This window comes from Sturnira hondurensis, unplaced genomic scaffold (genome assembly GCF_014824575.4).
Source record: "Sturnira hondurensis isolate 20B ecotype Veracruz unplaced genomic scaffold, ASM1482457v3 Scaffold0020080, whole genome shotgun sequence".
Taxonomy (NCBI): domain Eukaryota; kingdom Metazoa; phylum Chordata; class Mammalia; order Chiroptera; family Phyllostomidae; genus Sturnira; species Sturnira hondurensis.
This window is the reverse complement of record NW_028092711.1, coordinates 523,091-549,385: the sequence shown is the minus strand read 5'-3', so window position 1 is coordinate 549,385 and position 26,295 is coordinate 523,091. Positions and strand designations below refer to the sequence as shown.

Below are 26,295 nucleotides of genomic sequence, written 5' to 3'. Positions count from 1 at the left end.
CCTAAATTCTTTGTACTATTTGGTTTCAAAGTTGGAGGGAGACTCTGGCTCATTGGTTACCCTCCTTGTTCTGAGAAAGGGAAAAACCTATTTGCATATTCATCATCAACTCTTTCTCCATGCTACTGAGCTGTCTGGTAACTGAGGAGAAAAGCGGAAACAATTTGGCAGAGGCAAAGTTCTCACCCAAGGTCCTGTCTCTTCTGCCTGCCCTATGTTTAAAGAGAGGCTTGACCAAAAGAGCAGTTGACCAAACGCTTCATTTTTCAGCTATCTCATGCCATCTAGATATGAAAGGAGTTATAGGACAACAATATGGATATAAGGAAGTTGGGAGGCATTCTTTTTCAGCAAGAGAATTGTCCACGTGTTTTTACCACTTGTTTATGGGATAGATTGTTAACTGGAAGTAGCCATGAAAGTTGACAACAACATTTAAAAAGCATCATACATATAATGATTACATAATGACTGGTCCATAGCAGCATAATCACATTTATCTTTGCAAAAACACAGTTTTATAAGAGTCTCTGGTTTTCAGAGAAAACTGTGGAGATTTTCATGTGGGCTGGAAAACTTCAAAAAGGGTAAAAAGCATCGGACATTCAAATTTCCTTTTCCCCAGTAATTGGGTGTATAGTTTACATCTAATAACATACTCCCCACCGATTTTTTTCCTCTAAAATTTAGATTCTACCATTTCAAAGAGTTGTCCAGCTCTGACACTGGATTCTGTTGGATTCTGTTTTGCACCTTTGTTGTAAAGTCTCCCAGTGACGCATTCTTCCCACTGCCCTCCTCTAATCGGATCTTGTCCACCTGCTCTCGTTTCCAGGCCCTCTCATCTAGTCGCTTTCAGTTTTCTTGTGTAAAAACAAAGGAAATACATGGATATTTCCCTTCATAGCATCAAAGATATTCTGCTGCACTTTTAATTGGGAAAGTATTGATGATGGTAACTGAAAAAAAAAAAGCCAGAAAAGGCCATGTTGTTTCGATTCTCTTCTATACTCACATTTGGAGTCTAAAAAAGGGTATTTAAGTCTGGTGTGGTGACATAAACTTTTATTAGTGGATAAGATAATTGCCTAGGTTAAACTCATGCTTCAGAATGCTTAATACCATGCATTAGAAGTGTTTAACCAATCTGAAATTCTGATATACCACTGGCAACTAGCTTCTGGAATCCAGAAGAGATTATGTTGAAAGTGTAGATTGTGTTAGCTCTAGGCACAACATAATTTTTCAACCCTCTTGTCAAGATAACCTTTCTGAAACTTTATTTTTAAGAACATGCAAATTTGTTTTGCAAAGCAATATAATTATTTTGCAAAGGAATATTATTATTAATAAGGACACAATGATAGTATTTATGTACAATAACTTTGCTTTATGAAATCACATCATTAAAATATTATGTGTATTGTTAGTATAGTTTGTGGGTGTATTCTTACTTTATAATATTGTCTCCATGACTCAAAAAGTAACAAATCATGCTATTTAGCTCTAGTTCTTATCAGGACTAAGTCTTTAAGTAAAAGAAAACATGTTATTTTGGGAGGAAATTGTCCAGAACAGACTCTGTGGTGGTCTCCCCACCCTCTCTCCCTTAGATATGTGTTCCTAGTTATTCCATGTAAGTACATGTGCATACCAACATGTACTGTGTAAGTACATGTGCATACCAACATGTAGCTGCAGCCCTGTGTAAACACTCCTCTGATATATTTAAAATATTTATAATCTGGAAAATGAATCAACTCAGGAGTTCCAGACAGAAATAAGGCTTTACATTCTTTAAAAGGATTGTAAAGGGAGAGATGTGTCATCTTAGGAATGAAGGAGAATCTCGCTATAAACAACACAAACATCTAATCTAAATAATATCTTTAAAAGTTTTTTCCTCATTATGGTGGGTTCCAGATCACCATTTGGCAATCACTAGTACTGAATCAGGGTGCCATGCACACATTCTGAAAAATGTAGCATGGAATCAGGCATGCAGACTCCTTAGGTGTCAGAAGGAGCCAAGTTTTCTGAACACGTGTAATTAAATGTTTTTTAAAATGTTTGGCTAAGAGGAAAATTGTCATTCTATACAAAGCTTCTCAGTTTAGTATGAAAAAAGTTAAAGTTCTCATTTAAAAGCTGATAATTAAAAAGAACTCTACATAGACCTTTGAAGAAAAAGTTTCACTTTCATTAAGTGGTCAAAATAATCATATTTTGATCATATTCTTTGCTTGTCGAGTTATTGCTGTTGTGTTCCTAAGCTGCCTCCACCTTCTCCACCACAGCCTGGTTTCAGGGCACGTGCAGTTCTCCTTTGTGCTAACACTAGTTATCAAGGGTCAAGCACTTTGAGAACTCTAAGTACTGTTCACAACACCCTTATGAGGTAGGTAGATAAATATTATCTCTGTTTTACATATGGGAAAATGAAGTGGAATGTGAGTTTCTGAGACTGACCAAGGATAAGGACTCAAATGCTCAGACTCCCAGACCCCTTTGTTCTGGTCCCTGGACTACGCCTCTCCATGCCTTGATCCCCAGAAATGAATCTGTTCCAGACAGTAAAGGATACTGTGTCATAGAATATATTTAAGTATATTGAAAACACTCATATATTCAACACAGGGCCTTTTGGTTTTTTATTAAACCATAAATTTCATTCAATGATCACATAATAAAAGGTAACCGGCAAAAAGCCCTAGTGTTTTGTAGTTGGCGATTGATTGTCTCTTTGTTGCCAGTTCACCTAAACATTGGACTAAACATCCTGTCAATAACATGAAGGCATAAATGATTTGGGGAAGGATTTAGTGAAGTAAAAATTTCAAGGAAAAAGCAAAAGAAAGCCAAGTTGAATTTGGGAGTAGCGGCTTTGCTGTCCTAGAGGCTTTCACGGGTGTGTGACCAGCAAACAGGCCTGCCCTCCAAAGGAAAACTGACAAAGCATGGCAATTAACATAGAGCCATGACACCCAGCAGCCAGAGCCCTTTGGTGTGAGAGGTGGAGTATCCATTTGATTTCTGGGAAACTTCTGTGTCTACAGGCAGGAGGGACCCAGCGAGGAAGGGAACTGCCTACCTCCTGAAGTCGTTCTAAGTTGGCACTACATGTAGGATTTGACACGTCCAAAACACTTCCTAAGAACCCACACACATTTCAACTTTTTCTGGCAATCCCCTCATGATCCTTGCATAACTGAATACCTTCCAGTGCTCTGTGTATCTGCTTGTTGCCAATGCCTCGGGACAAGTTCTGCAACATAAGCACCCTTAAGAGAAAATTGGACTTATTTTTAATTTTTAAAAATTTATTTTATTTTATTTATTTATCTTTAGAGGGGAAGGGAAGGAGAAAGGGAGAGAAATGTCAATGTATGATTGCCTCTCATGGGTTCCCTGCTGGGAACTGGCCCGCAACCCAGGCATGTGCCCTGACTGGGAATCAGACCACGATCCTCCGGTTCGCAGGCCAGCACTCAATCCACTGAGCTACACCAGCCAGGGCAGAAAATTGGACTTAAAAGCTTGCCAGTTGTTCTGCCCAGCTTCACAACGGTAAGTGAGGTAAGCACACAATATGAGTAAATACACGTGTTCGCCCATCCAGAGCCAAATCTGACGAGACAAGGAAGAGCTGCCCACAAATAATCATAATCTCAAGCATCCTTTCTGGAAAGTGAATTTCCCTTTGATATCAGCTTTTTATTTTTCTCTGTGACTATAAAGAAAACACTAATATTCCAGTATGCGATAACCAGTTGATCTTTGGCTATCAGAATGACATCAACCAACCAAACAAAAAATGTATTTTTTTAAATTTGGAAAATAAAGATTTTTCTTCTTTTGACACTATACAATTCACCATGAAGTAACTGCATCAAGCAGTTTAAACTATTTCTATGCTTAAAGGTATAAGAAATCCTTAAAATTTGCCTTGGCTGGTGTGACTCACTGTGTTAAGTGAGGCCCTTCGAACCAAAGAGTTGCCAGTTTGATTCCCAGTCAGGGCATACAACTGGCTTGCAGGCCAGGTCCTCAGTAGGTGGCTCAGGAGAATCAACCACACATTGATGTTTTTCTCTTTCTCTTTCTCCTTCCCTTCCCCTCTCTTTAAAAATAGATAAATCAAATCTTTTTTAAAAAAGAAATCCTTAAAATTAAAACTTTCATTTGGAGAATAAAAGTTAACAAATTTGTATTTCCCTTGAACAATTCTGTCAAACTTTGTGAATGATTAAGAGTATGCCTGGGGCATAGGGATAATTATAAATATGAAGGGTGGAAAAGGGCTTAATGAAAAGGTTCCTTGCCAGGAAGGTTCTGAGTGGCAAGCCTCCAGACCTGTTGCTCGGAGGAAGTTGGTGGTACAATCAGGTCTGAAAACACTTAGGAGAGCCTCTCCAACTTCTCCTATCATGTGTTTGTTGAAAATCAGTAAAAATCAAATAGCATTTGCTCTGCATTATTTCTTTCCCTTTTAACAACAAAGAGATTTTATTTAGCAGTAGAATATCACTAGCAATAGATTACTGCCCGAGAAAGTTGAATTCCATTACCTGCAACACCTGAGCATCTTCTCTCTCTAGACAACACCAGACAACCAGATGAAAAACTATATTTTCCCAAATATCCAGATGTGTGACATCACAAAGACCAAATTTACTCCTGGAGTGGCCTACTTCTTCACTTTTCATTGGGATATTTGTATTCATGAGACACTTCAGTTTGGTGAAGATGGTTTAGCAATCATCTGAGAACTCAGGTGTCAAAACCCCAATGAGAGGAAACTTAGTCATGAGGACAATCAGAACTGTAAGGCTGTCAATGGTCTAGCAGTTTTGTCTACACTGAAAAATTACTTAACTGTCCACTTTTTTCACTTTCATTATTGTGAAAATAATTCTCATAAGAATTATTTTTCTAATTTGGGAGTTGATGCAAAGACTAGATAATGACAGGATCAAGATCCAAGACATGTTTAAATGATTCAGTTAGTACTTGTAAACCTAGTTTAGTGAATGTGAACACAGTGGTTTTTGTAATGTGATGATATATATTTACAGTGGAATCATGAGCAAAGCCTTGATAATCCTGAATGCCATTGGTGTTAAAATGAGCAACAATTCAATGGTTCATGTTCTACAAGCAAGAGTACTTACACTACCTTAAAGTATGGTATGTAATAACCAATCAGAAGCTATTGGCATGCAGAGCTTTTGGCAACACAGGGGCCAGTGACCAAGGAGAAGTGTCATGGGGTAAAGTTCCTTTAGGGACAGAGTCTCAGACATGAAACAGTTGACATCTCCTCTATCTTTCCACTTGAGACATGCCTTGGCCTTTCATAAATTGACACATCTATTGTTGTAGTTATAAAACAACAGGGGCTACTTTGAACTTCTGCTTCATAAATAGGCAAATATTCCTGACAATGCACTAACAGTTTCCTCTTCAAATCACTACACCCAGGACTCTACATTAATAGAAAACTTCTGTCCAACACTATTTATAGTCACTGTTACTCATAAGCCTTGTAGAAGACAATTGTTTGTTGCTCCTGTGTCTCCACAGTCAAGAAACTCTTCATATATTAGAGTACTTTGTGCCTATTTTGATTCTGGAGTTCAGGAAACTAATATTTTCTTCAACTTACTCATTTCCATTGCCTTGCAATTGAAAATAAGTCACATGGTGGTAGGCCACTTTTTTACCACTAAATTTTAGTGCTTGTGCCAAGAGCTAGTTCTGAAAATGGCTTGCCAGAGGAGGGGATGCAGTGTGGTACTGGTGCCTGAAACTGGGACTATCGCTCAATAGTTCTTGATACATCTTGGAGCTCATTAGCTCCAAGATGATCACTTAGGAAGGAGAAACATCTCTGAAACACAATGAAAATGATCCCTGCTTCTTCTTTTTATTTTTCTGCTAGAGTGTGTGTTGGATACATCTAATGACTTTTACTCATTTATCTATGGGTAACTCCTGAAATGATCATAGCAAAAACAATCAGAGAAGTTTGTAACAACATATAGGTACTTGGCTTTGTTCCAAACTCTGAAACTATAATGTGAAATCAGTTCATTCTTACCTTGCAGCCCAAAGCTCTCTTTAAAAAACAGAGAAGCAAGAGGGAAAGAACCACAATTTTTTAATTGGGACTTCTGTTTAGTTATAAGTAAGTTAAGAATGTGAAATTGGTGATTTTAGACCTTGCAACCACGGCTTTGCAAGGGGCTAAGAGGTGACAGGAGAGCCAATTCCACATACAAATGCATCTGCATTTGAAACTGGCAATGTCATCACCTAAAAAGGCAGAAATCAAATTATTCAATTGCTATATCCGTACAGATTTTACTTCTGAAATTCGATTTTTATGAATTTGTATTACAATGGTGACAATGGTACTCTCAAGAAATGAAGTAAGGGCAGTGGCTATACTCAGATCAATCATTAAACAGATGACAATGCCATTTTTTTCACTTTCAATCACAAGTAAATTTGTATTCATTTATAGTGAGTCCCTATGACCCAGTACTCATTTTTCCGAGCTTTCAAGCCCCCAGGAATCCATTGATGCTTTTTTCCTTTTTTTTCAAAAGCAGTGCTTACTGGCAACAGCAAATGAAGTGGATGAATATTCAGAGCATGAATGATGAAGAAGCAGGTAGCACAAATTCATGAGTGCGCTACTTCAAAGGGGTCCTTCTCTTCAGGCCTGGGCACATCACCCCATGACACAGAACGAAGTGCTCCTTTCTACTAACTGATTAATTTTCCCTTGCTGTAGCTGGGCTAAAAAATTACAAGTCAAGAATTTTCGAGATTCAAGGCTCTGTTGAATTAATTAACGCAAATCACCTTCAGTAAAGCTTGACAAGTTCTGAGACGGTTCTGTAAGAAAAGAAGGGAATCAACTGTATCAGCAGTATACTACGGCTTGTGACAGTCCAGGCTTGCTGGGTCCCCTTCCCCCTTCTCAAGGCAGGAGAGGTTTCTTTCTTTTCATGCAACACCAAGCCTTGGATTCAGAGCAAAGAAAATGTTTCACCCCAGCGTTTCACAAAGTACTTCAGAGACCCATTTCCTTTTCTATGCACAATACAATAAATAGAAGGGTTAATAAGGGAAATGGACTACTTTAGTTCTTTAAAAGAAGGCTATAAAATGACAATTCTTTGACTAGCTGACAGACCTCCTTTGGTTACAGGAGGATGTGCTATTGCTCCCAACTTGAATAGAGTAAGAACGCACAGTGGGCCAGATAGAAAGCTATAGGTCAAAGGTCAATTGCTAAGTTAATGCGACAGCGTCTAACACACCCAAACACAAGTGCTCATTTTCCAGAATCACAATAGATTGAAATGCCCGTGTTGATTAAGACATGTTCTACTGGTTTGTAATCAAATAGGAATTTCTTAAAATAACAGAAACCTGAAATATATTTTCAGCACACTTAGGGGTGTTTTAGGATGTACTGATAATGAATTAATTTGAAATAATTAAGTGCTTATTTAATACAGCTTCATACCAGAATGCCATTAGAACAGTAAGATTAAATTAGCTTAAACTCAACATCTCTATTTGCTAATATTTGTAGCACTTAAATAAGAATTTGATTAGTCCCCTTTTAATACAAATGAAGCAACGGAGAGAAAAGGGGACAACCAGCTTAATTTTGTAGATGAGTGTGTAATAAAAACATGAAAGCTTACATTTTCTGAAATTCTAATAACGGAGTAAGTGACAGGTTTCAGTATAGCACGAGAGAAATTTTGTGTTGGCACTGTGCTGATGGTATTTGCTTATCAAGTGGATTAATCAGTTTTGATGTTAATCTCTTTTGTTACACATGATCTTTGTTCTGCAGACATCGCATCAGAAACTATGCCCTTCTTGTCCAGCGCAATGGCTAGAACAGCAGTCAATAACTGGAGTAAAGGGGGCATAAACCTAAAAATTACGCCTTTATGATTAAACACGATTAAGTCAACTGTCTTATTGATACCTAATAGGACTCACTAAAGAATTCTTTGGAACTTGTGAAAATTAATATGCTTTTTTCCTCTCATTCCTTTTATTCCATAGAGGACCTATGGGTTTATACATTCCCTGACCAGAATTACTTCCCTTAGAAAAAATTAGTTATGCATGTCAACAGTTATCTCTAAACAATGAACTCCTTAGCGATGTGGGAAGCCAATCACTGTGGGCCATGCTCTAGAGAGCCTTGGATTGGATATAATGGTATCATCAGTATCCACACAGGGTAGGTCCAGTTGTCCTGACTCCTGAAGGTAATGCTGCACAGGGTTGTTCTTCAGGGCATCCAAAGAGTGGCTTTAGCACAACCTCTCAGGTTGCAATAACTGAGGTTGATGTCTGGAAATTTGCCATTTCTAAATAAGTAGTATGCTGGAGACCTATTGTATAGGCTAATGAAAGATGTTTCCTGAAGGACAGAGAAGTATCTTATTCAAAAATTCTTCAGACATTTTAGAGGCATCTAATTTCGTGCTTTTTCTTAAAAGAAATTCTCAGGAATATCCCCAAAGTTTACCCAGAGTTGATTATTTTGAGCCAAATATTATATGCCAAAAGAGCACTTTAACTTTTTTGTGTCTTTGTGACCTTGATTTAAAAATATCTAGTGTTGGAGTGGCATAAAAAGAAATTATAAAATTAATTTTCTCTTTATAGGCATTGTTTATTTATCTTTGACTTATTACCTCATGATTGTTACAGTGTGTGGCAATTATTCATTGGGAGGTTTACATGATACAGTCTTGGAAGTGCTTATGTTTCTTTACTGCTGTAATATAGGATTAAATATAGGTAGTAAAAAGACAAGCAGTGTGGTAGAGCAGACAAGAGGTAGTGTTAAAGTCAGAAGAGTCTTAGTCTGCTACTGATAGCCAGGTGTGAGCTGTTGAAATGTGAGATTCCTTTTGCACTTGACCATGTATTGCCCAGCACGAATCATATAGGTGATGCTTTTTGAATGAATGACTGAAGGAATCCTGATTACAAACATTCCCTGAACTCTTTCAAGCTCAGTTGTTTCATTTATAAAAGTATGTGGAAGTAACACTTGAGTCTCTTTTAGATGCTATATTCTATAGAAATTGGTGACTTCTAATTTAATATAATTTCATAAAGATCTGCTTAAGTCTTATCAAAGTAGGAAGATAGATGATTACTAAGATTTTTAATACATTAAATTCAGATTAATCACCATCAGGATTGAGAAAATATTTGGTTTATTATTGGCTACCTTTTTAGCATCAGTTTAAATAACAACACACACAGCTTACTATACAATATCATTAAATGGATTAGAACTCTGTCTTGCTATAGAATGCAGACATATTACATCTAATGTGAGGAGGGTGATGAAACATTAATTATTTTATAATCAGTTTAACAAATATTTGCCAAACATTTACTATATTCTTTGCATCTAAACTTTCAGTCTAAAAAACGTTCCTAGATTTATGTGATGGGTCAAGCTAGTAGTATAATAATACTATTAAATTTTGTGATCTGCAAAATACTAAATAAATAAAATCTAAGGAAAATTACAGCAATGGAATAAAATAATGACACTTTAAAGATCTGTTGATCTATCTTTCCTTCCTTACTTTCTTTCTCTCTCTCTCTCTCTCTCTCATCAGGATGTGAAAGGAAGTAGGGGGCTTAGTTATATTTTAGTTTGCCTCATGAGTGACAGTAGCATCCATGTATAGAATATAAGAATATAGAATATAAGTGAAGAACCATCAAGTTAATTTATATTTGTTACTTACTTCAGTGTAGAGCAGGACTGTGAAGGTGATAGCTGTCTAGGATGGAGGAGTAGGATTGATTTGCCTACTCTGAATTAGGGAGTTGACGTAAAATTCAGTTACAGGTGGTAGAGACACTCATTTCTCATCAATGATATTTTTTTTATTTTAGACATTTCATTTTGAAAGACATCTTTGACTTTTAAATAAAATTTTCTTTGAAAAATATGGTCTTTAGACCATAATTTTGTTTTCCCTGAAACCTTGACAAATCAGAAATAGATTAAGGTAGGAAAATATTCTTTGGTCTTCTAAAAGGATTTGCAATTGTTAAAAGTTATTACAAGTTTTGTTCAACACTCATATCCACTGTTTCTTAGCCCTGGGACCTCTGGCCATTTATTAATATTTCTGAGCTTAAGTTTTGCCACCTGCAAATTGTACTTTGCTCATAGATGGTGGTGAGGGTTAAATCAGATCATAGACATAAAGCTCTTTAGTGCAGCACTGTGCATATGATCCACTCTTGATCATGGAAAGCTACTCATATGAGGAACTGAACTGTAAAAACAACATCAAAGAGAAAAAAAATAACCAAAGCAAGAATTTGATTTAGCCAGTTCCCGATGTATTTTGTCCATAAAATATCTTAGCTAAACAATTAGACATTTTAGGGACATTAAACCACCCCTTATTTAGCAGGACTTAGGCCACAGAATGCCAGCTCAAGTTTTTTACATTTCTGGGCTAGATCACTGTCTATAATAAAACAAAATCTGATTTTTTTTCCTTTTGGAGTCTAGAGAAAGCTTCAGGTGGATGGTGAAACAATGTGAGCCTCATACACTCAAGGGAGAATTTCTGAACCCCTTTCTGTGGGCAAATGGCTTATTGCCACTTCTTCTGCTTGGCTTTCTGCTGTGAGAGCAAGTTGGATGTGAGCTAGCCTAATTGCTACAATTAGCAAAATTAAATGGCTCATTGTGTTTTTATACGATTCTACCCACATTCCACAGAGTTTTACTTTTGAATGAGTAATTATGCTGTTGAAGCTGTTGACACAGGTCCATATTGAGACTTCCCACATGCCCATTTTTAGGTGGCATCTGGACAAGAACTCTGTCCATAGAGAGTCTGCTATAGACAGTGCAGTTGGCCGCTTGAAGAGAGGAGATGCAGCTGCCTATGTCGTTTCACAGTCTGATACCAGTACGGGCCAGAGAATTGAAAATGGGGGTGGGGGATTAGGGGTGGTGGTCCTTAGCCATTTTGAAATGCTCAGGCTTTAGATGGGGGGAAGGGGTGTTATGGAGTCATAGACTGGCTAAAGAAATCATTTTGATTATTTTCAAAGTGACATTGGATTGCTGAAGATAAATGAATGAGTTGATTTGCATCCATCACTGAAGTTATAGAAACAACCATTTCAGTCCTGCTGTGTTTTCACCATGCTTGTCAACCATGCTCCAAGCTCTATTTCTGAAAGGCAGTCTGAGCTATCTTTAAAAAGGCTCCAAGGAACTCTCCTCAGAAACATAAAAATGCAGGCATCTTATCTAAGCTCTGTACAGAAACAGCAATGGCTAATGGCAAAGATGTGTGAGTATGCAGGGGAGCACACATTTAGTCTGGAAAATGGCTCATTAGAAGAAAGTATCTCTGGATTCTTGTCTAATTTGTGTTAGAGCTTCTTTCTACTCAATGGCATTTGGTACATTTAAAGGCAAATGTGTAACCTTGCATAACCCCTGTAAGGGCATCAGAGGTTTTCTTTGCTCAATTTAACCAGTTCACAGAAAGAACTTTGAAATGACTCAAAACTATTCATTTCAACTGCTTAAAACATCAGATCCTTAAGAAGCGATAAAGCTCATTCAAGCTAAAAATGCTAGATTGTATTTAGGTATTTCCAAATGAAGTTCACAGGTGTGTTGCTGTCTTCTAGACAGGCACTGTATGCTTGGGCTGATGTTGAAAAATGGAGAGAAAAAATTTTTTATCTAAAAGTTCATGTGCTAGTAACATACCAATTTATATGCATAAAAGGAGAGGATATACTTTACTCTTTTCATTTGTTACTTTATGGTGTACATGTGTGTGATATACAACATATACACAGATATATGATTATTTTTAAAAAATCCTCATGGAGAGTTCAGTTTTTCCCATTCACTTTTAAATGCTCAGTACTATCACTTCATTTATTCATAGATCAAAATAAATTGGGCATTTAAAAATTAAGCATAACTACTTCACTCTACTTTTATCTTCAGATTACCTTTATATTTTATATTTCCCTAATACTTGAATTGCATATTCCTGTCACGTCAGTAAAAATTTGTATTTGTTGAGTTCACAGCATTTTTATAAATGAATAATAACTGGGTGTCTGCAAAGTCAACATTACTGAACTAGAAAATACATAGTTAAGTGGGACAATGTAAATGTGTGAAGAGAATTTAAAGGACATAGTCATTTAGGGGGACCAAACTTTGACTTATATAAAAATGATTTTTTTCCTTCCACACAAATGCTTGAAATCTGTGTGGTTCAGATATAAATGTGCTTTAATCTTAAATATAGTTTCATTTAGAAATGCTACTTTGCAAGTGAAAGAAATTTATAATATTTTCTTTTAGGAAATTTCATGGTCTTATGCAAAACGTGAGTACTAAGATTAAAGAAATCTAGTAAACTCATGCACAGGAAGCTGGAAGTCACAGCATTTCCAGTTTTTATGCAAACCATGGCTTCTTCCTTTTGGATTCCCCAGTTCCTCCCTGGGGAGGGTTTAATGGCATATTGAAAATTAAATCTTAGGAAGAACTAAAATATAAATACAAACATCAAACTTTGTTCCTTTATACATTGACAATGTCTCTTTAAATCCTAATACTTTAAACTCTCTGTTATCTGTGTGTCTAGAAACTAGTGAGTTGTCATCACCACACGGCCTGATGGCAGTGCTTTCTAAGTTGTGGAAGTAAGAGTAAGTTATGATGAACCTTGGAAGTAGGTTTTTTCCTTTTGTTCTTATAATCATGAGGAAGCTTGTAATTCATTATACATAGGAGATGCCATTTCCTTAACAAGAATTTTGACTAACTGAAACATAATCTTCAAGTATGTTGGATAACAGAGTATTTATAGTATTTGGGAAATCATTGAAAAATTCAAACTTCTTACACCCTCCTGACTACATTCTCACCTCCAAGACAAAGTGCAGCATATAGTTTTTATTATTCACATAGCACTTATTTTGACTTTTAACATGCTCAATGAGAGATGAAGTCGAGAAATGATTCAGGACTTACACGACTGAAGAGGGATGGGGCCTGTGGCGTTTGTGTTGATTGACACTATTAGACTCTTATTGGCTATTTGCTCATGAAATCAAAGGTATAGTTCAACCGAGCAATTCAATTTCCAAAGATCATCAATTAAAAGTAGTCTTGGAAATAATAAAGCTAGTAACTCATGGTTCTGCCCCAAAGTGAAAAATGTGTCCATATAATCATTTTTCCTTCTATAATGGGGGCGGAATGTTTTCATCAATTGCCAACAAGAGGAGTATCTTCCTGGGCCTTTACTGGTGACTAGGTAATCTTTTCACATCCGAACAAAAGATTATTGTTTTTTAGTGAAAATATCTTGCTTGGAGGATCAAATCATGGCGTAATAGGAAGGTATATTTACGGATAAAAATTGTCTATTTTTTAAACATCGCTTTGTCCCAAAAGAAGTCCTAGGTTGAGTGCTCTGCCATTTCCTGTGGATGTCATCATGGGGAGAGCAGTCTGTACAGTACACCCATTAGAGGTGGTGGCTCTAGAACTTGACCATTTTACGTTAACTGGACAGTCCCAACAACTGGATAATTAAGTTAAACTGACTTTTCCCCCTTTTTAGAGAGAGACTTGACTAATATTTAACATGTCAGTTGGGTTAATATAAAACCAGGGAAGAAAATTTAAGACATCTTCCACTGTGGTCAGGTTTGTCCTAATGGGTCGATGAAAGTAGTCGTTTACATCTTTGACTTCCTGGGAAACAATGGCCAGTCTTGACAAGCCCTTTCTATTATGCTGATTCTCTCATCACCTGATAATTTGATAGCACCCCTGGCCAGGTTCCTGGGGGCACCGACATGGCAAAGTAGGGTGATCTTGCAAGAGACAAGTGTTCTCAAACTGCTGAGGCTGGCTGATGGAATTTGTGGACCAGTTTCTGACATACCAAGTAATTATGATGCTTAAAGTATTTTAAATAATTCCAGGTCTTTAAAAAAAGTGATGATGCCTATATGTATACCCTATATTTTTTATTACAAAAATATTGAAATAATTCATGAGTTATTCCACTCTGCACCAACTATAAAAAAATACTATCAAAGTTTGACTGGCACTTTTAATGCAACGAAAAGCACCATGACCGAGGACACTGGAAACAGAAAGCAGGGAACTTTACTTGCTGTGCGGAGGTATTTAAAACCAGAAGCTTGTTGTAAGAGTACAACTTTACAAATGATTCAAATACAAATCTTAGCTGGACCTAGTGATAAGCCCTCAATCAGTTCAGAAGGGTTTTCTCATAGCATATACACTGCATTTGTCTGCTCATACTTACTAAACAGTGTCCCAAAGCCTCTAAAAGACACATCACTTTGACCTTCAATTGGTGGTGACAGGGGAGTCTGTACACAGTGGAGAACTTGATTGTTCATTCTAGCTTCTGCTTCGTGGGGCTGATGCCACTCATTCTCAGTTATCCATGTCAGTCCCATGATTGGATGGTGTTTGGCACTAGAGAGATGAGGCATGGCATGTCCTGGAATTGAGCCTGCCAGTGATCACACAGAGCCACACATTCTGTGACCTCAAACATCCAGTTACAGCCTGGTCTTCTCCTGCTGATTTGCTCTTATGTTCCCATGTGAGCTGCACTGGCCGAGAAATCATATGCTCATTTTGCCTTTTTTCCCACTTCCTCTTCCTCTATTTACTAAATTTTTTGCAGTTCAATACTGAATTATGATTACCATTTAATTTACATCTCTGTTATGGAGCTCATTGGTCTTGCCAAAAGACATACATGTGCTGCATAGGATTTCTGTCATAAAAGATGTTCTCAACTGAAGTTTTAAAATAAAAAACCAATCCTGAAATGTGTTGAAAATGAACCATGCCATCAATTCTAATACACATGGAAACACACTCGAGTTTGCTGTCCACTGGACAGGCTTTTCACACATGGTACTGGTTTCCCAATGAGAATGGTTTAGGAATTCTTATCTAAGCAGTACTACTTTTTTTCCTGGAGTCTTGAGGGATATATTCTCTCTCTCTTTGTTTGTATATTCCTGTGAGAATCAGAGCTTTGCAATAAGAAAAATCACCTAAGCTATTTTGACAGAGGACTGGTGTGTGCGTGTGTTAGTGTATGCATATGTGTGTGCATATGTGTATGTGTGTATAACTAAAGATATTTTATGCAAACATCAGTTAATTTCACCAAAACACCCTACTGATTAGAGGCAACATTTTCCATAATCATAGGACCCTCTGGTGGATGCGCTGAAAGACAGTGCAGGAGAAGTTGGTAGCAACAAGGAGTCCCTACTAAGCTGGCATATTCCCTCCGGGTGGAGGAGACTGTAGGGCTGCTGTTTTGAAAGAAGGCCAGCAGGGGGCAGTCCGCTGGTGGAGGGTCAGACAGTAATCACTAGGATGGTCAGCCTAGGAGCCTGACAGCTCATCTCCCTACACTAGAACAGAGTTTCATCATTGCCACAGCCCTGCAGTAGCCCCTTTATCTGGCAGTTGTGGCTCCTCCAAGTCTTTTTGTTTTACAAAGTGGTTTCATACTCCAACCGCTCCTGAGTAAGAGCATCATCTTTGTACTGCAGCCTTGGAGGAGACGGGGAACATTCAAAGGCTAAAATGGCCTTTCGGAGGCTTCGGTCCAAAACATGTCTCTCCCATGCTGGGTACCTATTCCTAAACAGGTCAATTTTAATGACAGATTCTTCAATCCGTGGTGGGCGAGATGATGGGGTGGATGGAGCTGTGGGTCTCACCTGAAAGACAGGCACACACCCATCCCGCTCTGCAAATTTCTGGTCGCGGTCACTGGCAACACTGCGGTTGTTGGAGATGGACCGCAGAGTACTTGTGGCCACTTCTGGAGGCAGCGTGAAGGCAGTGACTGGGTCCTCACAAGCACAACTTGGTGACTGCCCGAATCTAGGTCCATTGGGATGAAAGAAGGCATAATACATTAGCATAAAAACAACGCCAGTTAAAAAGCTGCTGAACACCACACACAGCGCTGGGATGGCAAATGCATCTGCAATCTGGGGAGCCTTGTAGAGGTACCAGAGGGCACTCAAGGCTGTGTTTTCCAAAAGGATCACAAAATAGTAAATGAAGAGCCTGCAGCGTGTCCTGCCTTCCTTGACGTTGAACCAGCTGAAGATGTAAATGATCCCCACCACCATGTCGAACACGATCTCTTCCCATTTGGTGATACAGAATTCTGTCTCACAGTGGACGATCCAGAAGGTCATGATGCACCAGTGAAGGACGATGAAGATCCCAAAGTACAGCTGGAAAACCGAGGCAAAAAGGGCAAAGGTGATGACCCTGGCAGCAATAGTGAAGAAGTGCCAGCAGAACTGGATGACAACAGCCATGTAGCTGATGGGCTTCTTGTCATCTCGAGAGTCCCGGAGGGCCTTCTGGTACGAGGCCAAGGCCCAAGCCAAAGACACAAGGGAAGCTGCCGCTGTGAAACCTACAAAGGCAAACAGGAAGATATTCTGTCAAAAGCGAGATGCAGTGTGTCTTCAGGAAATACAATCATGTGGGCTGGCGTTTGAGACAGGCTAGCTTTCATCTCAGCAAAACTCATCATTTCTTTGAGTTTTACCTGGACTAAACACTTAGATGAAGTTCCTAGTATCTGTCCCTCTATGAGGTTCAACCACATGGAGCTAAAGGAAAGCCATCATGGGGTATGGGATCTGGAAATGGGGCGAGGTTTAACTTTCCATGTATTCGGTATAAATAGGCTCAGGAGGTAGTCCTGTGTAGTGAGAATATAATTTTGGAGTGGAAGTTCTACTTATTACCTGAGTGACTTTGGACAATTGTTTAAACTGACATCCTTTATAAAGTAGGTGATCTCCAAGACTCCTTGCCAGCTCTGAGAGTCTGTGATCTAAAGGCATGAATAATGCCAGGGAACTTGAGGGGCTAGCCGATTTAGCTTTTTGCGTCTGAACAAGAAAGTTGACTGTTTCCTAAAATAAAAAGGAATCCATAGAATCTTCTTTGTAGTGTTTCCTGTGATATCTGGTGTGGAGTTTGTCCTAATATAATTTGACACTCTTCCCACAACCCTACCCTTTTTTTTTGAGGAAACAAAAATGTTTGCTCATTCTCATCTCTTGCTCTTCTATGCGTTTAAACTGTGCACGGATTGCTGCTTCTCCATGGGCACAGCCTGTCTTTCCCCCGCCCCCCCCCCCCCCGCATTCTTTAGGGTGGCGCTTAAGCACAGCGCCACCTTCAGGAAGATTACGGCATTGTCCGTCAGGCTTGAAAAAAACAACGAGCCAGTGGACTTGATTAGGACTGTAAAATCAGGGTACCAGATTGCACAGGAAAATGTTATTAATGGCTCTTTGTCAAAGCGCTGAAAAAGAATTAAAACAATTTTACATACACAGCACCATAAAATTATCTGTTGTCAGATTTTAAAGAATTGGAAATTAGCTTAGTTCAGATTCCCCTGTAATTTTCATACCTCTTATTAATTCAGCCTTTTCTCACACTCAAGGAACTTGTTCAGACACTGTCCTGGCAGTAAAAAAATGAAGATTTTCTATCAGCTTTGCTTTCTAAGTATCTCACAATTTAAGAAGGCTAAATCAAAGGCAAATTTCATGCCCATCATGACCATTTCCTTCATAAATTTTCTGCTTTAGCAACAATTATAATTTTCCTTGTTCATTTGATTAGAATTTTCCTTTTCATTTTTTTAGCAATTAGTTTTTAAAAGACAAATATATGCCTGCACAGAAAATATGGGGCCATATCAGAGTTACTCCTCATTACAAATTTATACCTGTCATGAGATGTTTAGTTTTTTTGCTTTTTACACAATAATATCAGCTCAGTTGTTTCAAATGCCAAGAAAGATTCCCTCAGCAAGGCACCACAGTATTACTGAAGTAGAATTCTCTAGAACTTCTAATGCAAAGTGGCCTAGTGTTTAAATACATAACTCTAAGTACTCTTTTATGTAACAATATATATTTTATATTTTTATTTGGTAACAATTTTTATGTTGAAACCCTACCTTCTAAAGGTGATGGTATTAGTAGCTGGGAACTTTGGGAGTTCATTAGGTTATGAGGGTGGGGCTCTCACTAATGGGATTAGCGCGCTTATAAAAGAGGCTCTAAGAGATTCTGAGCCCCTTCACCACTTGAGGACACAGGGAGAAGGCTTGGCTGTGACACAGGAAACAGGTCCTCACTGAAATGTGACTATGCTTGTGCCTTAATCTTGGACTTGCAGCCTCCAGAAATGTGAGAAACAAACTTCTGTTGTTTATAAGCCACTCAGTTTATTGTATTTTGTTATAGCTGCCTGACAATGGCCCTTTACCTAAAAAAAAAAAAAACAATGTCTTTTTCCTATGAATAGGGATACTTTAGATAACCACAAAATGTATCTTTAGTCAGTTTAACATTGATGCAATAGTTTTTTCTAATCTACCATCAATATTTCAGTTTTATCTATTACCCTTAACCATATCTATTGCAGGATTTTCTCTTCTGATAGAGAATTAAGTCTAGAATCAGCAATTGTATTTAGTTCTCTTAATAACTTAGTTTTCTTTATTTCTGGAATATTTCCACAGACTTTCTTTGCCTTTTTTGACATTGACATATTTGAAGAGAACAACACCTCAAAAAGAGTGTTCCTTGTTTTGGATTTGTCTATTGTTTCCTCATGGTTAGATTCAGGTTATGCATTCCAAGTCAGAATATGTAAGTGACACTGAAAAATACTTTCTTCTCCACATCATTAAAATTCTAAAATATAAAGATTCTTTTGGTAGTCCCAAGAAAGTATATAACGTGTTTGTCAGTTCTTTCTTTAAAAAAATGAATAGCATATCATTCTTGAAAACTTAATCAAATTTACAAAAACAGCTACAGAGGATTCAATGGATTTATAGTATTTATTAAAATGTTTAACTAGATTATAAGACCTCAACTTAGTGCCATGATGTCATTTTATAAAATAGAAACTGAATCCTTAATGGTATATCAGTAATTATACAAACACCTTCCTATATTTCCAACATATAGTAAGTATGCTTTTTGTGGAATTCATTTACTCATTAATATATTTATGAGACTATGATAGAATATAATTGATAAAGATGCTGTTTGGTATAAATTCAAGGAGAAGAAAGTGTAGTAGCAGGCAAAAAGTCCAATGCTCAGTTATAATTTCCTTACTGAGGAGAAGAAACACTGAAGTTTGTTCATCTGGTATAGAATTTACAAATAAGATGTTATAGTGCATAAGTCTTAAATTATTGATAAGCTTGTTAACTGAATAAAAATTATTTCAAGACAGATAATATTCAGAACAGAGAAACTGATTTAAAAATAATGGCAAGAAGTTTCCTTCTAATATTTTGCAAAGTTATATTAAGCCAAGGGTTCTTAAAATAATTTCCTTGAATGACCTCATTGACAAGGTAAAAAAGAGAGAAATTCTGTTGTCAAATAAGCATGTGAAATGCTGTAAGTGTTCATCTCTGGCATTGAAAATCACTTCTAGCCAATTAAAGCTTTGAGAAATCCTACAGTTAAAGGAAATAAAGACAACTAGTTGAAAAAAAAACCAAACAAACCTGAGTCTTACTTTGAAAGGTTAAATGATTTAGCTTCCTTCCTATCTTCTACCCTCTTCCAAAGCTAACCCTTGTGCTTCCTGGAGAAAGGACCCATCTGGTTAGATACCTCTTCTCTCTTAATATTCCGGCTCTTCCTCTCCAAGAGCTCCTTCCTAATGCTTATGAATCTATAACAAACCTCCTTTTGTTGCATAACACACCCTTAACTAGGTTTATCTCTTCTCCTTTTTTAGACTTGTCTCTTTTCTGTTTTCCTCCCATTTTTTTGCTTTTTGCTTCCCCATTTTTATCTGCTTATCCTTGAGATACTGGCACTACTGGTGAGACCGTCCCTGGTCCCCTTGCCATCTCAGCCTCTGTCTGAGGGATTCCCCATACTCCCATGCCTTGAACCCTTTCTAACAATTCAGCAAACGCCCACTCCTACCACCAAATGTGTCTGACTATTTACCTGAGACCTCACAAGCCTACAGTCCATGTGCACTTGATGTTTACATGCTTCAATATTTGTAATCTAGCTCTAGATGACACTTGCTTCTTGTTGAAAGACGACAATTCTTCTCCCCTTATGTTCCCTGTTGTTAGTGTAATACCTTTCTCAGAAAGAGAGGGAACATGAATTTCCATATTAGCTGTCACAGTTCTAAGAAGATGTTTTATGGGAGCTTACTAAAATATCATTTTGCAAAGCCATGCAAACCCAAAGCTTGACAATGTGTGCCATTTGGGTGCATTGCATCTGAAGAGGTCCAGGATAAACTGCTGTGGTATAAAAAACATTTTCAGCTGAAGGGTTTGAGTTCTTGCAATTTTTTCTCTGTCTAATCACACAAAACAACTTAATTGTTATAAATCTTCTCCCTCGGAGCCCCTCTAATCTTTTCTGTGAGAGAAGTTGGTACCACTTCCAAACATAGACACAAAATAATCACATCTCCTATCTATTTTCCTAAAAGTCCTTTATATTTCCCTGAAATCATTTGTTTGTCCATAAATACCTTACTTCCCTACTTCTAAAAGTTATTTGTTCTTCTGGAAGCACTCCTTTCATCCCCTATTAAGAGAGTACATAATCCTCTAATTCTAACCACCTCCTTGAGTCACGTTTCTTTGTGAACTTCTGTGCAGTACATATGTAATTGCATAGGCAATTTACATAATTATATGTAAATTTGTCCATTTATTTGCATACCTTTAAGTACTGAACCTTAGAGTATACAGGAAAACTTTTTTTTCCCAGAAAATTTCTGCCATTGAATCGAGTCCTGTTGTTCCAGGTGTTTTTGCTTTCTCACTGAACTACAGCACAAACAATTGATCTGACTTTGAATAGAACAACTCAATTGCCACAAAGTCTTTATGACAGTTTACTCCATTATTCTGAGCATATATATATATATGCTTACTATATATATATATATATATATATATATATATATATATGCTGAGCATATATATATATATATAGTAAGGGATGAAGTCTGGTAAGGTGAAGACTGGTAAGGGATATGCCCTGGCGTAGCTCAGTGGATTGAGCACGCGCCTGCGAACCAAAGGATCGCAGTTCCATTCCCAATTAGGACACATGCCTGGGTTACAGGCCAGTTCCTAGCTGGGGATGCACGAGAGGCAACCATACATTGATATTTCTCTCCCTCTCTCCTTCCTTTCCCCTCTAAAGATAAATAAATAAATATTTTTAAAAAAGACTGGTAAGGGATATAACATCTTTGGAAATATTACACAAAATTTTTCATTTTAACATTTCTAAACTAGGAGGGGGTTGTGTTTCTTATATCTGTGCACTTGATTCATTATAAACACTGCTTAGTAACTCAGACTAGTTTCTCAGAAAAAGACTATGATATTTGTCCATTTTAAACAAACATTTTTCAGAATTAGGATCAGCTAACTAGTATTTCAAAGGGAATGGACAAAAATTGATAGCATGAATTTATGTAAACAGCAAAGCTTTGAAATATTTTCTCTTTTCTCTGTGTTTCTTATGATGTCTTTTCCTGTTAGGGTGTTTCTCTCCATGTCTTTTTCTTTCTTCCCTTTCTTTTCTGCTGTCTGTTGGTCTCTCCTCCTCCCCTGTTTTGCCTCTGCCCTACCATTCACTTTGTCCTTTCCCTTATTTCCTGCTCTCATTGAACATAAACGGATTTGAATTATTTAAAAAAATACTTGTATTAATGAAATAACATTTGGTACTGCCCAACTCTAACCTCGTACTGTTCCTAAAACTCAAACTCAGAATGAAGAAGGAAGTTACTTTAAATTAAATGGCCCATTACCACTGCCTACTTCTCTCTTTCCTCTGCTCTGAATCCTGTGGCTTTGCTCCAAATCCAAATTTGCTTTCCAGGCTTCCCACAGCTCCCATTAAAAGGACTCATCATCACTCATTTCTGTTTTTCATCACAAGTAACTTTTTCCCTATAATCTTCCTCTAATTTGGATCTAAATGCAATCACTGAGAGATGTAGGGAATTGTTTATATTTTGTTTAGGATCATAGAAAACAGCTTAGAGTGCGGTTGGTGGGGGCTATGGGAGGGGTGGTGGGAAAAGTCTATCACCTCAACTTAAACATTATTTCCCCTTGGAAATAATGGGTGAGGGGATAATATGAGATATTAGACTATTGGAAACATTGTAATCCAAGAGATCTTTTTGATTTTGAAACCTCTAGACTAGGAGGGGGCTATTTCTGACCTTTGAATATACAGCAAATTAGTTCTTGCCATGAACTTGTTTTCCTATGAAGTGTCCCTCTTTCTTCAGAGCACATATCCTGGTTAATAATTATGTTTAATTTTGTGCTTGTTTAGTTATTGTGTTTGTCTCTACAATGGACCTTTAGGTAAGAATAAGTACTTGCTTTGTTTACCTTTACATCCTCTAGTGCCTTGAATAGCACCTGGTAGAATTGGTACTTAGAAAAAAAGAGAGGAAGGAAGGAAGTGTAATGAGATACAGCAAGGCTCTCAAAAAGGGAAGATTTGTAACAGGGTCCAGAACTTGGGGTGTTCAAGAAAATATAGGATATTCCCCTCCCAAGGTGGGCTGACAGTTATTTTGCATATCAACACATCTAGGTAGGGAGATGCCAGTGACTTTGACCCATTACTAACTGGGAAGCAGCTCCCCTGGTTACGGCAGCTGAGTGAGAGTTTTGAGATGGTTCTCTTCACCCCATGGTGTAACAGGGTGCAGCCAAGTGGGGCCCCAAATAGGGATTTGTAATGGGGTCCAGAACTTGGTGTGTAGGAAATATTAGGAAAAAAATATGTACAGGAAGTCCTCACCCCCACAAGTCTGAGCTGGGTGAATGGGACACATGGAGCAGGGCCATTCAGAGCTGTTTTGTACAGCAACAGCTTTGCAGCTAACCTCTAGACTGGTCATTTAACATATCTATAACCTTTAACTGGTTTCATGGATATGTTAAACAGCTGTGACTGTGCTTTGAGCCAGGGAGATGGGAGTGACTTCAACCCATGAAGTAAATGGGAGGCAACTCCCCCTGGTTACAGGGCCTGTGTAAGAGCTTGGAGATGATTGGCTCCACACCACAGTGCCACACCTTCTTGGACTTACTATGGCAACCCCGGAAAGCTGGAAAAATATGGGAATGCTGGCAGCTGTGGTCAATTGTGGGAGGAGTTGGAAATGGTGTGGCTGAGGAAGACTGGTGCTGGTATTTAAACCCAGGCCCTCAGTCATTCAGCATCCCCTTGAGATCATGTGGCTTGGGCAGAGAGAGAGAACTGAGGACTTCTATTTCTTTTTTCTTAGGTATGGTGTCCCGGACTGGGCAGAGGGGGAAGGGAGGACTGTGTGTGTGTGGTTATTCTAAAGGACTTTGGGATCTCAATGGAGACATTAAGTTATTACTCTAAAGTTTGTATAACTCTTTAAATAAATGATCCCTTTTCCTTTTCATGAATCTCTGGCATTGAGAGAGGTCTCTCCTTGGCGGCAGGCAAGGCGAACCTAGTATGGGGTGGGAAGGCGAAACTAGTATGACCCTGGGAGCAGAAAGAGGGGGTCCATTTGGTAATATTATATTGCTCACCCCCGCCCCCCATCTGTTCTGTAACAATGGGGCCCATGCTTGCCCAGACACACTATGGCAACCAAGAAAGACTGAAAAATACAGAAGTGCTAGCAGGTGTAGCCAATTGTTTGAGGGGCTGGAAATGAGGTTACTGGAGGAAGATCTGTGCCGGGATTTAAACCTAGGCACCAACATCCATGTGGGAGCCAACCATGTGGTTTTGGGAGCAGAGAGGGAGCTCCCCTGACCACACAGCTCAGGAAGCAGGAAAGCAAGTTGTAGCAGCCATGCAGAGCTCACTCTTAGCGATTGGAAAGAATGGAGAGGGACAATGTGAGACCATGTGGGAAGAAAAGGGGTGAAAGGACTCTCGCTGGTGAGCCATGAGACGGTGCCGTGTGGTTTGGGATTAAGAACTGGAGATTGTGGCAACACAGCTGATGGTGCTGGGAATTGCAGGAGGCCTGCCAGCCAAACACAGAATGCTGGGAAGAACGGAGAGTGTAGTTGGGCTATGGACTTCTATTTCTTTCCCTGAGATAAGGTACACCTGACTGGCTTGTCTGGCCTGACTGGGCAAAGGGGGAAAAGAAGTGATACAGGGTGCAGCTAAGGGGGGGCCCGGAAAAGATTTAGAATGGTGTCCAGAACTCAAAGTGTACAGGAATATTGGAGGAAATATTAAGATGTCCTCACCGCCCCCACACCAAGGTGTCAGTTGGGGGAAGGGATGAATGGAGCAGGGCCCTTGAGAGCTGTTTTGCATAGCAACAGTTTTGCAGCTAAACTCTGGAATGGTCATTTAACATATCTATAACCTTTAACTGGTTTCATAGATATGTTAAAGAGCTGTGGCCAAGTTTTGGGCCAGGGAGAAGTGAGGAGTGGCTAACCAGGCCGGAATTGGGAGCTGCTTCTCTGAGAGAGTGCCTGCGAGAGAGGCATGTGGCTTTAGCAGAGTGAAGACCCCCTCTTGGCCAGGTGAGGGGGAGAGCCACGCTATTTAGGAAGATGTAGACCCCTGTAGCCATTAGGAGGGAGAGCCATGCGGTTTCAGCAGAGTGCAGACCCCCCTCTTGGCCAGGTGAAAGGGAAAACCACGCAGCTTTGCCAGAATGGAGATCCCTGCGGCCAGGTGAAGAAGAAAGATGCGTGCTTTTGGTGGAGTGCGGCTTTGGTAGAAGAGGCCCATGCAGCTTTGGTGTGCTCCCTTTGGCTGAGTGGCCTGGAAAGCAGGAGAGACTTTGACTGGAACTTGGTACAAAGAACTCTTGCCAGTGAAAGGTGCCACATGACTTTGGATTAATTGGAGATCCTGCCTGGACAGGCAGGCGACACAGCTCACAGTGCCAGGGACCTGAAAAACGGACGTGTGCTCTTTTCCTGATTTACGGTACCCAGAGTTGGGACAGTGGGAGAAGGGAGCGCTGTGTGTGTGTGTGTGTGTGTAGGTATATACCCTCAAAGACTTTAATATTTTAAGGAAGGCATTAGGCCTGAATAGCATTAAATAAACATTTTGTTTCCTTCTCACAAATCTCTGGCATTGAGAGATGTCTTTCCAATTGGCGGTGGACAGAAGAGCCCTATAGATATTAGTGTATCGTCCTTGGGAGGGGCTCCTGTTTTCTGTAGCAGTTTTTGGCATCCCTCAGTGGGCCAAGTATTGCCCCCCCCTCGGACCCTTTGTTTGGTAACAGTTTTTGGCGAGCCAGCCAGGAGGGTAATTGTCCGTGGCAGACCGACCCTCTCAGGTGCGAGAGAGTGAGACTTTGGAATTTTCCCAGTCTCTGAGGATTTCTCTGCGCTCTTGAGGGCATTGGCTGCCTAATCACGCCTGGAAAAATGCAAAGGAAACAAAGCAGGGAGGGAACAGAGATCTGAAAGTGTTTGGGTTGAAAACTTGGTTTTTGACTGCTCTTTTACAATAATGGAGCTGGAATTGTGGGTGATAGCAGGGGAAATACCTGGTCTTTATGCCATCTGTATTCTTTTTGCTTTGAACCTTTGTTTGCTTTGTTGGAACTGTGTGAGTAATTCTACAGAGGAGTGTGTAGTGGTCCAGAAGGAGAAAGGGGTCTCAGAACCCCTCCCTGATAGTAGATCATAGGAGGAGAAAGATGATGAGGAAAGAAACCTCATTAATGCTCTGAACCTGGGGAATGAGGGACCCCAGGGAGTGGGAACTCCTGTGGTGATGCTACCTTCTGGGGAGGTGAGGCCCACTACGGCTTCTCCTGCCCTGAATGTGGGAGAAGTCTCCACCACGGATTCCCAGCCTCTTCAAGTGGGCTCTGCACACCCACGGCACCAGGGGTTGGCAGGGGCCGCCTTGGCTCCTGAAAACGGAGCAGCAGAGCCCCCACCTTCACAGGTGGGCGAAGCCTGCTTTCCACCTGCATTGGTGATGGCAGCTTCAGTGCATCACTCCCAATGGGTGGAGGGCGGCTTTGTGGTGCCCCCACACCCATGGGTGGAAGGGGCCTTGGGAGCTTTCGGG

The 26,295-nt window shown here is 39.2% G+C and overlaps 1 protein-coding gene across 1 annotated transcript in view; it reads right to left on the bottom strand.

Moving 5' to 3' along the window:
• Window positions 1–12,819: 12,819 nt before the first annotated feature.
• The window catches only part of XKR4 (XK related 4), a 431,980-nt gene continuing 418,504 nt past the window's right edge, over window positions 12,820–26,295 (bottom strand). The window contains exon 3 of the mRNA XM_037028583.1: window positions 12,820–16,586. Within this exon, the coding sequence (XP_036884478.1) occupies window positions 15,640–16,586 (947 nt within the window). The 3' untranslated portion in view covers window positions 12,820–15,639. The remainder of the gene's footprint in view (window positions 16,587–26,295) is intronic.